Source organism: Anolis sagrei, chromosome 1 (genome assembly GCF_037176765.1).
Source record: "Anolis sagrei isolate rAnoSag1 chromosome 1, rAnoSag1.mat, whole genome shotgun sequence".
Lineage (NCBI taxonomy): Eukaryota > Metazoa > Chordata > Lepidosauria > Squamata > Dactyloidae > Anolis > Anolis sagrei.
In genome coordinates, this window is record NC_090021.1 from 160,674,937 (window position 1) to 160,690,759 (window position 15,823).

General features: G+C 42.5%; 1 protein-coding gene across 2 annotated transcripts in view; it reads left to right on the forward strand.

Annotated features, from left to right (window-relative positions):
• Positions 1-14,261, forward strand: part of ASB18 (ankyrin repeat and SOCS box containing 18) — a 62,639-nt gene extending 48,378 nt beyond the window's left edge. For both annotated transcript variants that reach the window (XM_060755006.2, XM_060755007.2), the window contains exons 3-5: positions 4,787-5,291; positions 8,425-8,538; positions 13,007-14,261. In XM_060755006.2, the coding sequence (XP_060610989.2) occupies positions 4,787-5,291; positions 8,425-8,538; positions 13,007-13,192 (805 nt within the window). In that variant the 3' untranslated portion in view covers positions 13,193-14,261. The remainder of the gene's footprint in view (positions 1-4,786; positions 5,292-8,424; positions 8,539-13,006) is intronic.
• The last annotated feature ends 1,562 nt before the right edge of the window (positions 14,262-15,823 follow it).

Sequence of the window (15,823 nt, forward strand, 5' to 3'; positions counted from 1 at the left end):
GTGACCAACAGAACATACTGGAAGAGTTTGTAGGAAGCCTGACCTTGGAACCTGGGATTTATAGTTCACCCCGCAGCTATAGAGCACTGAACCCAGCTGACAACAAATGTTGGCACACAGTCCCATCATGGCCAACTTTAAATACTGGTTGGGTTTAGTGGTGATTGACCCACAATTTTTGAAAACTGTAGTTCACTCGCATCCTTATGCATTTTCTAATTGGAGTATTCATTTTAAAAAAACAAAAGGAAAGAATAACTATATTCTAATAAATAGCATGACACATTATCAAACTTCCCCAAACAAACAGTGCCTTTTTCAAATAACCCAGGCACTGCCAGGTCCCCAAGCTAGTAAACAAATGCAAATACTCAAATGAAGGAGGTAAACCCAAAAACCAAACATGGCTACCAATCCATGTATGATTTTAAGGAAGGGAAATGTGTTTTCTTCAGGATTGCAGGAGACATGCAATGTATTAAAAGATTAATCACTATGCCTGAGAGCTTCTGGAAGATACCTTTTTGTCACTCCAGAAAAAGGGATGACCTTGGGAATTGGGAAGAGGGACTCAGGGCAATATACAGCATTTGCCCACCTTTGTGGCAAAGTGATCTCAACCCATGTTGCTCACATGGAACTCTGCCTTAAATCAAATGACTAGCCCCAGTGAGAACCCATGGGAAAGGAAGGTTTATGTCTGCTCCATTAACTGAGCTCTAACTACCTCATCAGATGAGCTACTTTTCCTGTCGTATGCATCTTGCTTTCCCCTTTCCCCTCCCCAGAAGATCTTAAACTCCGTGGTGGGACATAGAAGGAGATACGTTTGGACAAGTACACTGGGCTGGAGCCGTAGAGGGTTTTAAAGGTCAAAACCAGCACTTTGAATTGTGCTCGGAACTGGATCGGCAGCCAGTGGAGCTGATGTAGCAGAGGAGTGGTGTGCTCCCTGTATGACGCTCCGGTGATTAATCTGGCTGCCGCATGTTGGACTAGTTGAAGTTTCCGAACAGTCTTCAAAGGCAAGCCCACGTAGAGTGCGTTGCAGTAATCTTTCCCTATGAAGCCCATTACACGACATGTGTACTTCCAGCTGGGCTCCATCAGGAAAGGAAAGAGCAAGTGGTGTATGCTTTCCATGTTGCCTCAAGGATAATGGGGGATGCCGGGTGGTGATGCTTCCCACCATGTAATGGGGTCCCAGGTAAGTTGCACAATGCAGGGTGTCAAGCGAGAGGTTCTCCATGCTCCTCCCCCTGGAACCCCATAGATTCACCATTTTGATGAGGCCGTTATTGGGTCCAACCATTGGTTTAGGATTGGGTCCAACCATTGGTTTAGAGAGATATTGACAAGCTGGAATGTGTCCAGAGGAGGGCGACTAAAATGATCAAGGGTCTGGAGAACAAGCCCTATGAGGAGTGGCTTAGGGAACTGAGCATGTTTAGCCTGAAGAAGAGAAGGCTGAGAGGAGATATGATAGCCATGTATAAATATGTGAGAGGAAGCCACAGGGAGGAGGGAGCAAGCTTGTTTTCTGCTTCCTTGGAGACTAGGACACGGAACAATGGCTTCAAACTACAAGAGAGGAGATTCCATCTGAACATTAGGAAGAACTTCCTGACTGTGAGAGCCGTTCAGCAGTGGAACTCTCTGCCCCGGAGTGTGGTGGAGGCTCCTTCTTTGGAAGCTTTTAAGCAGAGGCTGGATGGCCATCTGTCAGGGGTGATTTGAATGCAATATTCCTGCTTCTTGGCAGGGGGTTGGACTGGATGGCCCATGAGGTCTCTTCCAACTCTGATTCTATGATTCTATGATTACTAAAGACATGGGAATGAATTATACTTGGTTGTTATATCTTGGGTTTCAGCTAATGGTTCTGTCCATTGAGAGGACTTTTCCATCATTTCACAGCAGGCATATACTCTATTGCTGGTCTAGATGCCTTCCACACTAATGCTACCCATCCTTTAAATCTATAGCAAAAGAAAACTTTTCAGGGCAAGGGTTGGCAGCTGTGAGTTTGGGGCTTCTACCTAGCCACATCTTTTCTTTCTGAATTTAAAATAAAGTGTACATGAAAGTCCCCTCCCACCTCAGTTGAAAATGCCTGTGATTAATTTGTAAAGCTTCCTTGCTCCTGTGTAGCAGCCCTAACCGTGTTCCACAGCATCCCGGGTCACATTTGGTGCAGTCACAGAACATTTATTTCTTCTGGTAACAATGACAGAACAGTACAGAAAAGTACAGAACAGCTCTGACTACTCCTTGATCAAATGTATGGAAGGTCAGAAAGGAGTCCGTTTGTTGCAGTGTTCTAGGAATCATAACTTGTTTGGGCTAAAATTGAAGCTTGGGAAAGGGCTCCTTTTTGTGTGTATTGGAAAAGTTTAAATTATGGACACCCACCTGGTGCTAAAACTAAGACTAAAAACAGAAGTACCTATGAACATTTTCTGTGGGTGCATCTGCTCTATAGAACGAATGCAGTTTGAGACCACATTAACCACCATGGCTCAATATTATCTGGATTGCCCACCCCCAGGAAAGCACAAGCTTTCTGGGGCATGTGTGGACTGTAATGAGGCCCAACTGAATTAAAGGTCCCAATGAATTAAAGTCCTGCTTGGAACCACCCTATGAGATTCAACAGCCTTTGGTAGTAAAGCTTGCCAAATAATCTTGTTCATTTCACAATCTGCTATGTTTGCACCAATTTCCCAAAAGGTAATGCTGTCCATCATCCAATAAACCGATAGCACCTCTTTATGGTAAAATACAGATTCAATAGTCACCATTTCAGCTATGCATGATAAAAAAAATACCCCATAGGAGTGTTTGAGGCCATCTCTTGTTCTCCATTGCAATTCTACAGTTTGTTTCCAACCCAAGTATAATGTATTGTCGAAGGCTTTCATGGCTGGAATCACTAGGTTCTTGTGGGTTTTTTCGGGCTATGGGGCCATGTTCTAGAGGCATTTCTCCTGACGTTTCGCCTGCATCTATGGCAAGCATCCTCAGAGGTAGTGAGGTCTACCTCTGGAATTAGGACAATGGGTTTATATATCTGTGGAATGGCTGGGGTGGGGCAAAAAGCTTTTCTCTGCTGGAGCTAGGTGTGAATGTTTCAGCTGACCACCTTCATTAGCATTTGAAGGCCTGGCTGAGCCTGGGAAAATCTCTTGCTGAGAGGTGTTAAGATGTGCCTGGTTGTTTCCTCTCTGTTGTTTTGTTGTTGTAATTTTAGAATTTTTTTAATACTGGTAGCCAGATTTTGTTCATTTTCATGGTCTCTTCCTTTCTGTTGAAATTGTCCACATGTTTGTGGATTTCAATGGCTTCTCTGTGTAGTCTGACATGGCAGCTGTGGACAAGTCTACATAGGGACCACCAAACGCAGCATTGCCCAAACACAAATCAAGGAACATGAAAGGCACTGCAGACTACTTCAACCAGAGAAGTTAGTCATAGCAGAGCACCTGTTGAACCAGCCTGGACACAGCATATTATCTGAGAACACAGAAATGCTGGACCACACCAACAACCACCATGTCAGGCTACACAGAGAAGCCATTGAAATCCACAAGCATGTGGACAATTTCAACAGAAAGGAAGAGACCATGAAAATGAACAAAATCTGGCTACCAGTATTAAAAAACTCTAAAATTACAACAGCAAAAACAACAGAGAGGAAACAACCAGGCACATCTTAACACATCAATTCCCTCTTAAGCATAATTTACTCTGGATGACCTGGGTAAATTACGAACTCCCAGCTCCATGACAGGTTTGGCTTGAGGATGCCATAAGACAGCGTTTCTCAACCTGGGGGTTGGGACCCCTGAGGGGGTTGCGAGAAGGTGTCAGAGGGGTCACCAAAGACCATCAGAAAACACATCTTTCTGATGGTCTTAGAAACACAGTGCTCTCCAGGGTTAGGTGAACTACATCTCCCCTAAATCACTGTCAATTCCTCCCAAATCCCTGCAGTATTTTCTGTTGATCATGGGGGTTCTATGTGGGAAGTTTGGCCCAATTCTATCATTGGTGGGATTCAAGGGGGTGAACTATAAATCCCAGCAACTACAGCTCCCAAATGTCAAGGCCTCTTTCCCCGCAAACTCCACTAGTGTTCACATGTGAGCATATTGAGTATCTGTGCCAAGTTTATTCCAGATCCATCATTGCTTGAGTCCACAGTGCTCTCTGGATGTAGGTGAACTACAACTCCAAAACTCAAGGTCAATGCCCACCAAAACCTTCCAGTATTTTCTGTTAGTCATGGGAGTTCTGTGTGCCAAGTTTGGTTCAATTCCCTCATTGGTGGAGTTCAGAATGCTCTTTGATTGTAGGTGTACTCTAAATCCCAGCAACTACAACTCCCAAATGACAAAATCAATTATCCCCCCTCCCCCAACCCCACCAGTATTCAAATTTGGGCATATCGCATATTTGTATCAAATACATCCTGCATATGAGATATTTATATGACAATTCATAACAGTAGCAACATTACAGTTGTGAAGCAGCAACAAAAATAATTTTATGGTTGGGGGTCAACACAACATGAGGAACTGTATTAAGGGGTCGCAGCATTAGGAAGGTTGAGAAACACTGCCATAAGAAAACAAAGACATGGTTGTGGTATCAAACCTTTGGCTAATAAATAATGCAGTACAAAGAATAATTAAGGAACATGTAGAATGACAATTCGGAATGACTAAACATAGATATTTGTCCCATTTCCTTGGAGGTAATATATAATAGTCTTTCTGCTTTGTAGGTGTGCCAAAGCTTTGGTGAGATTTGGTGCCCTGGTGAACCTGCCAAGTGAAGAAACCCAAGAAAGTCCTCTTCACATTGCAGCCAAACATGGCCTTTATGACCACCTGCAGCTGTATTTGAGGTATGGAGCCACTGTGAATGAGAAGAACAACATGGAAGAGACAGCGCTCAGTGTAGCTTGCAGAGAAGCCAAGACTGTGGAGGACCAAGAGAGATACTTGCAAGTATGCAAACTGCTGCTGGTGTATGAAGCAGATGTGAACACCGTGGATGAAGAAAAAAAGACCCCCCTTCACAAGGCCTGCAGGAACGCAAATCACAGCTTGGTCCAGCTCCTTCTGCAGAGAGGAGCTGATGTCAATGCTATAGATTACAATGGGGCATATCCCATGTCCTGTGTCCTGCAGGCAGCAGCTTTTAAACAAGAACTGAAGCCACATCTCACAGTACAAACCTTGCTAAACTATGGATCTCAGAAAATATGGCCTGCAGCTTTTGTCAAGGTACTTTATGATTAAAGGAGAGTAAAGTCTTTATGTTCTGTTGTGCTCTGCTTTGAAAATCTGCAGTGCAACTTAAAGTCTTTCAGGTACAAGGCATCATCATCTTGAGGTCTTGTAGCAGATCTAGCTACCTTTAGGCTCATTATAACCATAGCCCTGCCAGGTTGGTAGCCTCCCACATCCTAAGATTTCAGGGTCGGCAGCTAAATGGTTGGGCATTGTGATGTCACAAGGGAGCGGTTGGAAGTGACTGAGAGGCCTGTCAAAACTATGAGATCATCTGAAGAAATGGGCATGAAGACAATCCAGGTAATTGGGCCCAGAATTTGAATAAAATCTGGCGAACACAACAATGTGGCAGCTAGGAGTCGTGTAATGGACCTGTAAAGAGTTGTCTTTAAAACAGGACGTGCAACCTTTGCCCAGCGGGAAGCCAGGGGGCCCAAAGAGAAGTTCTCAGAGGTTTTCCACCACAAATAGTCTTTAGAAGGCTTGTGAAGTAAAACAAAGCCTTTTATTAATGAACAATCAAACAGAAACTTCTCTTGTCTTCAGTAAAGTTAAGCAAATGATTCCAGGCTTTTATGCAACTGGTAGCTTCCTAAACTTGCCCACGAAGGACAGGCAACTGTCTTCAATAACTTCTTCTTTACTTTAAAGGAAAGTCCCCTTTTTAACTTCTCCCAGGCTGACTGTAATCTAAACCTTACTGATGTGGGCTCCACTACCGGGTAGAACTGCTTCTCGAACACCGAGTGGACCTACTAGTAAAGGCTTAGATGTTCTCCAGCTGGAGTTCCTTGGTCTTTAGGGCTGTTTCCCTGGAAATCTTTGGAGACTCTTAATACTGATCTCCCCTGGAAAGTCTTGATGGTCTTAAAACTGTTTTCCCCCAGAAAGTCTTAAGGGTAGAAGCTTTTGTACAGGGGAAGCTTGCACATGTACATTAGCTTTCCTTGCTGAGACTAACTAAAAATGGCTCCCTTCCCTTCCCAATTGCCCTGAGCAAGGGGAGGGACTAAACTTAACGATGATGGACAGGTGACTTGCCCTATAACTGCAACCAAAGGAAGCCACCTATCTGCAGAGTCCCTGAAACCTAGGACTGCAAACAAACATTTAATACAAAGCAAATAAATGTGGAGCTCCTGGTACAGCCGTACCAGAACAGCATTCACTCCCAATATTTGACATCCTCGTTGTTTCATCCACGTTACTTGTTTCTGGATCATAACCTGCTTCTTCTTAATCCTCATTTTTCCTCTTCATCCACCCGCCTTCTTTTTACCAGGCTTAACTAGCTTCTTTTTTCATATTTCCTCTCTTCCTCTTCTTTGACCAACTTAGCCTTTCTCAAGCTGAAGTTGTTTGTTTAGACTAGATGTTGACATTTTTGCTATCTTTTCTATGTGTCTCTTGTTCTTTAGAGGTCAGGGCTATACCATTCAGTTTGATGTTTATTTGTTTAAGTTTGTTGTCAGCAATCATAAGCACTGCATTTATAACTTCCATTTGTTTTAGGATTTCCAAATATTTGATCTTACTTTCTTGCTTCATTTCATTTTCTATCCCCTTTTCTTCTCCTCCTTCTTCATTAAAAACCATAATTCTGCAAGGATCTGTCAAGGGTCTTTCAGGGCTTTCGGGAAGAGGGGTCTTGTTCGATCCGTCAACAGTTAGGCTGGAGATTACATGTGTGCCTTTTTCACCTTCTCTTCTCTTCAGCAGCGGACATCCAAAGGGCTGCATAGATGTACAGCCTCCCGCAGACAGTTCCCACTGTTTTGAAACTCACAAGATATTTTGTACTTCTCCTGGCTTTATTTATGTAAGCTAGATGAATTTTCTTTTTCAGGAATACACATAATTCACACAAATGGCTGCAGGACAGAAGCCAGCTACCATCGGCTTGTTGCCATGTTGGAACATCAAGAACAACAACTTTCTAACACCTGACAAGCATGGTTTTTGCCAAATAGTAGAGACTGCCTAGAGAAAAGCAGGACCTTTTAGATATCATAATCTTTTAGAGAAAAGCCAAAAACCCATTTTAGTAGAATTTCCTCAAGTGGTATACAACAAAATGTAATTATGCAAGGCAATTGGCTTCAGTTGTTAGATTGAATGACCTGTTGTCTCTGATCTGCCAGGAAACAGAGAATATGCCAGTGCATAAAAATAGCAGTTCCTCAGAAGTATTTTTCAGTGTGCACAAAAATATATCTACTCTCCCATAAAACAATTTGTTTTATATTTTGCACTCAAGAGACAAAATAAAGTAGACTTTGGTAAAAATAACATATTTGGCTTACTCATAGCCTTCATGTGTTCAGCATACACAACTTATCAGTCCGTTACAGATATGTTTGAGATAGTTTCTGTGCCATCCTGTCAGAAAATCTCTTATAAAAAAATAGCAGGCAAGTGTTTTCAAGTCTGCAATCTAAGCAGTCCCAAAGTCTAAAGAAGTATGTGCTCTGTACTCATCCCAGAGCGACTCTTGTGGTCTGCAGCACCTCCCACAACTTCTCAGAGAAAACATAGAGCAAGGAAAGAAAGCTGCATAACAGAATATACACACCAGGCCCATAGCCAGGATTTCGATTCGGGGGGGGGGGGGGCTGAATTTTTTTCAGAGGGGGTTTCGGAGGGGGCTGAGTTTTGGGGGGGCTGAGTCTGAGTGAAAGAGGGTCTACCCTAGCAAACCATGAAAACCAGTGTGTAGTTAACGAATGAATATCTCAAAATCTCTTATTAATTTATTAATATTAATATCATTACCCCAATACCCCCATGCATATGGGATATACTGAGTATGGTGATCAGATCATGATATGAATAAACATAACAGTTTAAATAATGCACCAGTAAGGAATTTTTGCGAACCACCATGAGAATTTCGAGGGGGGGCTGAAGCCCCTCAAGTCCCCCCACCCACCCACCCACCCACCCGCCGGCTACATGCCTGATACACACAATAAGTAAGCAACAGGATTATAGATAAACCAATTACTAGAAGAGGCTTGAAGAAGTTCGTACTTTCCAGCTGTGTGAGGCAGATGTAAAGGGTATTTTGAGATAATTATGTGATTTCTATAGGCATCCTGATAAAGTGATTTCTCTGCTTCTCCAGGTACTGAAATCTTGTGCCTCTGTGCCAGAAATCATTGAAATCCTTTATAATTCCTACCATCAGCTGCCAATATCTGAAAAATGGGTAGATGTTATTCCAAAGGAAGATTTTCAGGTAATATGACATTTTTAAAGAACAATACATTAAATCATAGGAATTCACACATTGGGTGAAGTGATGGGTTGTGGGTTATCTGGTGTTGAAAAATCAGCATTCTTGTTGTCAGGCAAAGGTATCTGGAGAATGTATGCCACGAAAGGCCATTCTTACTAAGAATTTCTTGCACGGACAACACAAGGAAAATATTATTCTTAAAATGCAATGCAGGGAGATCTGCCTTTCAACATCTTTATTAATGACATAGATGAAGGGCTAGAAAGCATGATCATCAAGTTTGCAGATGACACCAAATTGGGAGGGATAGCCAATACTCCAGAGGACAGGAGCAGGATTCAAAACGATCTTGACAGATTAGAGAGATGGGCCAAAACTAACAAAATGAAGTTCAACAGTGACAAATGCAAGATACTCCACTTTGGCAGAAAAAATGAAATGCAAAGATACAGAATGTGTGACGCCTGGCTCGAGAGCAGTACGTGTGAAAAAGATCTTGGAGTCCTCATCGACAACAAGTTAAACATGAGCCAACAATGTGATGTGGCGGCAAAAAAAGCCAATGGGATTTTGGCCTGCATCAATAGGAGCATTGTATCTAGATCTAAGGAAGTAATGCTACCCCTCTATTCTGCTTTGGTTAGACCACATCTGGAATATTGTGTTCAATTCTGGGCACCACAATTCAAGAGAGATATTGACAAGCTGGAATGTGTCCAGAGGAGGGCGACTAAAATGATCAAGGGTCTGGAGAACAAGCCCTATGAGGAGCGGCTTGGGGAGCTGGGCATGTTTAGCCTGAAGAAGAGAAGGCTGAGAGGAGATATGATAGCCATGTATAAATATGTGAGAGGAAGCCACAGGGAGGAGGGAGCAAGCTTGTTTTCTGCTTCCTTGGAGACTAGGACGCGGAACAATGGCTTCAAACTACAAGAGAGGAGATTCCATCTGAACATTAGGAAGAACTTCCTGACTGTGAGAGCCGTTCAGCAGTGGAACTCTCTGCCCCGGAGTGTGGTGGAGGCTCCTTCTTTGGAAGCTTTTAAGCAGAGGCTGGATGGCCATTTGTCAGGGGTGATTTGAATGCAATATTCCTGCTTCTTGGCAGGGGGTGGGACTGGATGGCCCAAGAGGTCTCTTCCAACTCTTTGATTCTATGATTCTATGATTCTATGATCTGTGTTGTGGTTCAGCCAGCTGATGAAGATGAGGGGAATGTTATTCCAGAGCCTGAGAGAGTGGGGGCAGGGTTTCAATGAGGAAAATGAGGGGAGTCTGTGATAATGGGCTTGAAAGTGAAACTGCCTCAAAGTCCACAAGACAGGGAGATGCAGCAGCAAGTGAAGACTTTTCACCTAGTCATCTCATAGAAACCCCAGATAAGCAGTTGGATAGGTGAGAAAGTTCATCTGAAAATACACCTGTAGTCAACAAAAATCTCCGACTTCATCTTAGGGAAGAAGCAGCACATTAAGGAGATCACAGAAACTCTGTGGGAAACAACAGTAAGAAATCTCACAGGCAAAGGAGTCAAGGTCACAGACATAACTTCATGGTTTGTGGTCCTTAAATCAGAGAATTTAAGGACCTTTAAAATTCAGATGAGGCCATGCGAGGATCTTGAGTCTTGTTTCATGTTCATGTTTTAGTGTAAGATCTTGGGAGTTTCAATTCATGTTTTTAAGAAGTTCTTACAGTCTTGGTTTTGGATTCATGCTCATGGTTTCATTCTTGTTTTCCTGGATTTATGTTCATGCTTTGAATCTGGTTTTTCCTGTGTCTTGTTTCATGGAACAGATTTGGACTGTTTGGATTATTGCCTTTGGAATGTTTTTCTCATTGCCAGTTTGGTTTGGCTTATTACCTGCTGGCTGCTTTTCCTCACTACCTATTGGATTTTGCCTTTCTTATTTCCTATCATGATTTTTCCTTGTTATATGTGCTTTTCTCAATAAACTGTTTTACTACTGCTTCTGGATTCCTGGTTGGTGTTGAGTGCAAGGTGAATTCTGGCTGGGGGGCAACACTCTGCTCTCCCCAGGAGCTCCTGCACCCCTACATTACAGGAGTTTCCTGAAAAAGAAGCAAATGGGTCCCATCTTTCTGTCAAGAGGTATCTGTATCTCTTAATAGAAAGACAGGACCTAAGATATAAACAAGATGTAGAAAATACTTCTGAAACAAGTAAACTTACTCAAGGAAGGGCAGAAGTCAGGTACAACTCCCTACCTAACTTATATTAGGAGAGAGTTCCACTGAGGACCACATTAGCCTATTTTCAGGCTCCAGTTCCATGCACTTTGGAACGAAGCCCCACAGAAGTTCCATGAAAGCCATCCCATGACATAAGGGCACTCCATGGAGCGCCGTTTTCGAAGCACATGGAAATGAATCCCAAATACTGCCTTCCCTAAATGGTTCCAGCCCAGTTTACCCCCCTATGAACCATCTCAGAGATTAAGATCATCTGGGGAGGCCTTGCTCTCGGTCCCGCCTCCTTGGCAGGCGCAACTATTGGGAACAAGAGATGGGGCCTTCTCAGTGGTGGTCCTGGGCTGTGGAACTTCCTCCCCAGTGGCATTCGATCAGTCCCCTCCCTCCTGGCCTTCAAAAGGAACATGAAAACGTGGCTTTGGGATCATGCCATCGGAGAATAATTGTAGTGCAATAACAGATATGGAATATGTGCAATGAATTCTGGAATTGCACTGGTTCACAATTGGCATGATTTTAATAGTGATTATAATGTTTAAATGTTTTGATATATATTAATTTAAATGTTTAATTCAAATGTTTATTTTAATTTTATTTTGTTTAAGGCATTGAATAGTTGACTATATGTAAGCCATCTTGAGTCCCCTTTGGGCTAGAGAAAGGAAGGGTATAAATAGGATAAAATAATAAATAAATAAATAAATAAATATTGATGTAGTCTTTTCTGTCTCAGAATGGCTACCAGCAGAAGAAAAGCTAGTTTGTATATTTTTAGGTTTTAAAATGTATTGTTATGGCTTTACTGTAAGCCATTTTAGAGCGAAACAGTGGGCCTTAAATAATAATAATAATAATAATAACAACAACAGCAACAACATTATAGCATAATAAAGAAGGATTATAATGCAGGGGGTGAAAATGCGGGGCTTGATGAATGCAAGGCTGGGGTGAAAATTGCTGGAAGAAACATTAACAACCTCAGATATGCAGATGACACCACCCTGATGGCCGAAAGCGAGGAGGAGCTGAGGAGCCTTCTAATCAAGGTGAAAGAAGAAAGCGCAAAAGCTGGGTTGCAGCTAAACGTCAAAAAAACCAAGATTATGGCAACAAGAATGATTGACAACTGGAAAATAGAGGGAGAAACCGTGGAGGCCGTGACAGACTTTGTATTTCTAGGTGCAAAGATTACTGCAGATGCAGACTGTGGCCAGGAAATCAGAAGACGCTTACTTCTTGGGAGGAGAGCAATGTCCAATCTCGATAAAATAGTGAAGAGTAGAGACATCAGACTGGCAACAAAGATCCGCCTAGTCAAAGCCATGGTATTCCCTGTAGTCACCTACGGATGTGAGAGCTGGACCTTAGGGAAGGCTGAGCGAAGGAAGATAGATGCTTTTGAGCTGTGGTGTTGGAGGAAAGTTCTGAGAGTGCCTTGGACTGCGAGAAGATCCAACCAGTCCATCCTCCAGGAAATAAAGCCCGACTGCTCATTGGAGGGAAGGATACTAGAGACAAAGTTGAAGTACTTTGGCCACATCATGAGGAGACAGAAAAGCCTAGAAAAGACAATGATGCTGGGGAAAGTGGAAGGCAAAAGGAAGAGGGGCCGACCAAGGGCAAGATGGATGGATGGCATCCTTGAAGTGACTGGACTGACCTTGAGGGAGCTGGGGGTGGTAACGGCCGACAGGGAGCTCTGGCGTGGGCTGGTCCATGAGGTCACGAAGAGTCGGAGATGACTGAACGAATGAACAACAACAACAACATAATAAAAGTAGATAAAGAAAATTGTACAGATTCCTAGAGTGGGCATTTTGACTTACAAAGGGTTAAATGACAGTACTGGTATTTTTGTTTTTGTTTTGTTTGTTTGTTTGTTTGTTTGTTTGTTTGTTTGTTTGTAAAAGATGGACAGTGTAATAGTGTGAGCGTTGTTCTAATTTCTGACATGGTGTTAAGATACATGGTGTTATTACCACTATGGATATCAAAACAATTTTAGGATATGAATCCTTACAATATAGCAGTCATAATTTATAATTTGTGACATACATTTCACTTGCAGTTTCTCAAGTTGCTCCTGACACGACCAAAAAAACTGTATTCTACCCCAAGTTTGCAAGTTTTGGCTGAGATCAAGAAGTAAATTTTGATATATTTGAAAAATATATGAGTGCACTAGGATTAGCAAATATTTAGAAATGTATTGACTGCTAACAGACTTCACAGACTGATTTTCTTTTTTTTCCAGAGGCATCTAGCTTTCTACGAGTCCTTCTTTACCCAAATGAACAGAGTGCAGCGTCTCCAACATTTGTGCCGTTGTGAAATCAGGAGGAGGTTTGGCAGTAAGTGCCATTATCTCATCCCTTTGCTTCCTGTGCCTAAACCACTGCACAAATACCTCCTCTTAGAGCCCGAGGGCATCATGCTTTGAACAACTGCCAGATCACCAGGTCTCGTTGCTGTTGTGAACTCCCCATTGGTCTATGATTTTGAATAAAGAGTTTACCATTTTGGTTAAAAAGCATGCATGCACACACATAATTTCAGAAAATATATTGTTATGATCAGAGCTTTACAGTGAGATGAAGCTTGTGGTTTTCCAGCATTCGTGTATGATGTGCCTTGATTTGATATTTATTGCTTACTTCACAGTTTATTTTTGAGCAATACGTTAATGCAATATAAATAGTATAAACAATCTATATCATAGAGCAGAGGTCCTCAAACTAAGGCCCGGGGGCTGAATACGGCCCTCCAAGTTCATTTACCCGGCCCTTGCTCAGGGTCAACCTAAGTCTGAAATGACTTGAAAGTGCACAACAACAAAAATCCTATCTCATCAGCCAAAAGCAAGCCCATTCTTCCCATTGAGATACTAAGTTTATGTTTGTTAAAATTGTTCTTCATTTTAATTATTGTATTTACAATAATTATGTATTTACAATAATAATGATCTAGGATTGTCTGCACACCCCTTTCCACTCCGAAATTCTATCCTAATTATATATTTCACCTGGTCATATTCAGCATTATTTTTTTAAAAAATTAATATTACATTTGGCCCAGCCATAGGTTTCTAAACGTTGTTGTGCTACTGTTAATGTTTACTGCTTGTTTTTTGTTTATGAGTTTCATTTTAGTGTTTTGTATTGCTGTTGTTGTTTTACTGATGTATTGTGGGTTTGGCCTGATGTAAGCCATGCTGAGTCCCTTGGGGAGATGGTAGCGGAGTACAAATAAAGTTATTATTATTATTATTATTATTATTATTATTATTATTATTACAATAAGATATGTGCAGTGTAATCCGGCCCTCCAACAGTTTGAGAGACTGTGACCTGGCCCTCTGTTCAAAAAGTTTGAGGGCCCCTGTCATAGAGGATTAACAACACTTACGTAAAAGCATTTCTTTCTGAAATGTTGGAACACCAGTAAAGAGTGACTGAGTACATTGCCTGGCATTTTATTTTAAAGTGCTAATAAAGTATGAATGAACCATGTTTGATGGCGATTTTTTCACATTTTTAGATTTACAAAAAAATCCATTGGACTACATCTATTAGAAAACCCACAAGCTGAAGTTTTGGACCTAACTCCACTGCTGTGCCTCTTTAAGGCAAATTCATACGATATGTGCCCTCGAATTGTTAACAAAAAAGGCTTACTCCATGTGAATCTGAGTTCACTTTTTGAATAATAACATTTATTTATTTATTTATTTATTTACCTTACTTATATACCGCTGTTCTCAGCCCGAAGGCGACTCACAGCGGTTCACAACAAATACGAACAGCAAAAATTCAGTGCTACAGTATAGAAACAGTTAACAACCTAACACATTACACAATTAATAAACAGTTACTACAATACCCATACACTGTCGTCTCGTCATCAAAAACATGTTCCAGATTCGTCATCCATTGTTCCATTCCAGTGTTCATTAATCAATCATTGCACTAATTATTCGAACGCCTGCTCAAACAGCCAGGTCTTCACTTTTTTGCGGAATACCATTAGAGATGGTGCTAGCCTAATGTCCGTAGGAAGGGCGTTCCACCACCGAGAAGGCCCTATCTCTCGTCCCCGCCAGCCGAGCTTGAGAAGCAGGCGGGATCGAGAGCAGGGTCTCCCCGGAATATCTCAAAGTCCTGGTGGGTTCATAGGCAGAGATGCGGTTGGATAGGTAGCTTGGGCCGGAACCGTTTAGGGCTTTAAAGGCCAGCACCAGCACCTTGAATTGGGCCCGGTAGCAGAGTGGTAGCCAGTGGAGCTGGAACAACAAGGGCGTTGTGTGCTCCCTGCGTCCCGCTCCTGTTAGTAACATGGCTGCCGCGCGCTGGACTAGCTGGAGCTTCCGGGCCGTCTTCAAGAGCAGCCCCACATAGAGAGCGTTGCAGTAGTCAAGGCGGGATGTGACCAGAGCGTGTACTACCGTGGCCAAGTCAGACTTCCCGAGGTACGGGCGCAGCTGGCGCACGAGCCTGAGCTGTGCAAATGCTCCCCTGGTCACCGCTGAAACCTGGGGATCCAGGCTCAACGATGAATCATATGTGTCCTCGAATTGTTAACAAAAAAGGCTTACTCCATGTGAATCTGAGTTCACTTTTTGAATAATAACACTGATATGTCATAGGGGGAGGAGGGCACGAGGTTTTTAGAGATTCTTAGGTGGGGCATGGCCAAAAAAAGGCTAGGAGCCACTGGTTTAGACAGAATGGTGCCTCAGAGACTGGAAACAGAATTACGTCCTCTAATGCCCCTTCCACACAACTGTATAAAATCTGCAGTGTGGACTCAGATAATACAGTTCAATGCAGATATTGTGGATTGTCTGACTTGATATTCTTGGATGTATGGCTGTCTATAAGGGCCCTGAGTTGTCAACTCCTAACCCATAAAAGACAAATATCCAGATTTTCAAAAAGGCCACCACATTCGTACTGCTGCAGCCAATGTGTGACATCTTGGAATTGCTCTATGCCAGTGGTTCTCAACCTGGGGTCCCCAGATGTTTTTGGCCTTCAACTCCCAGAAATCCTAACAGTTGATAAACTGGCTGTGA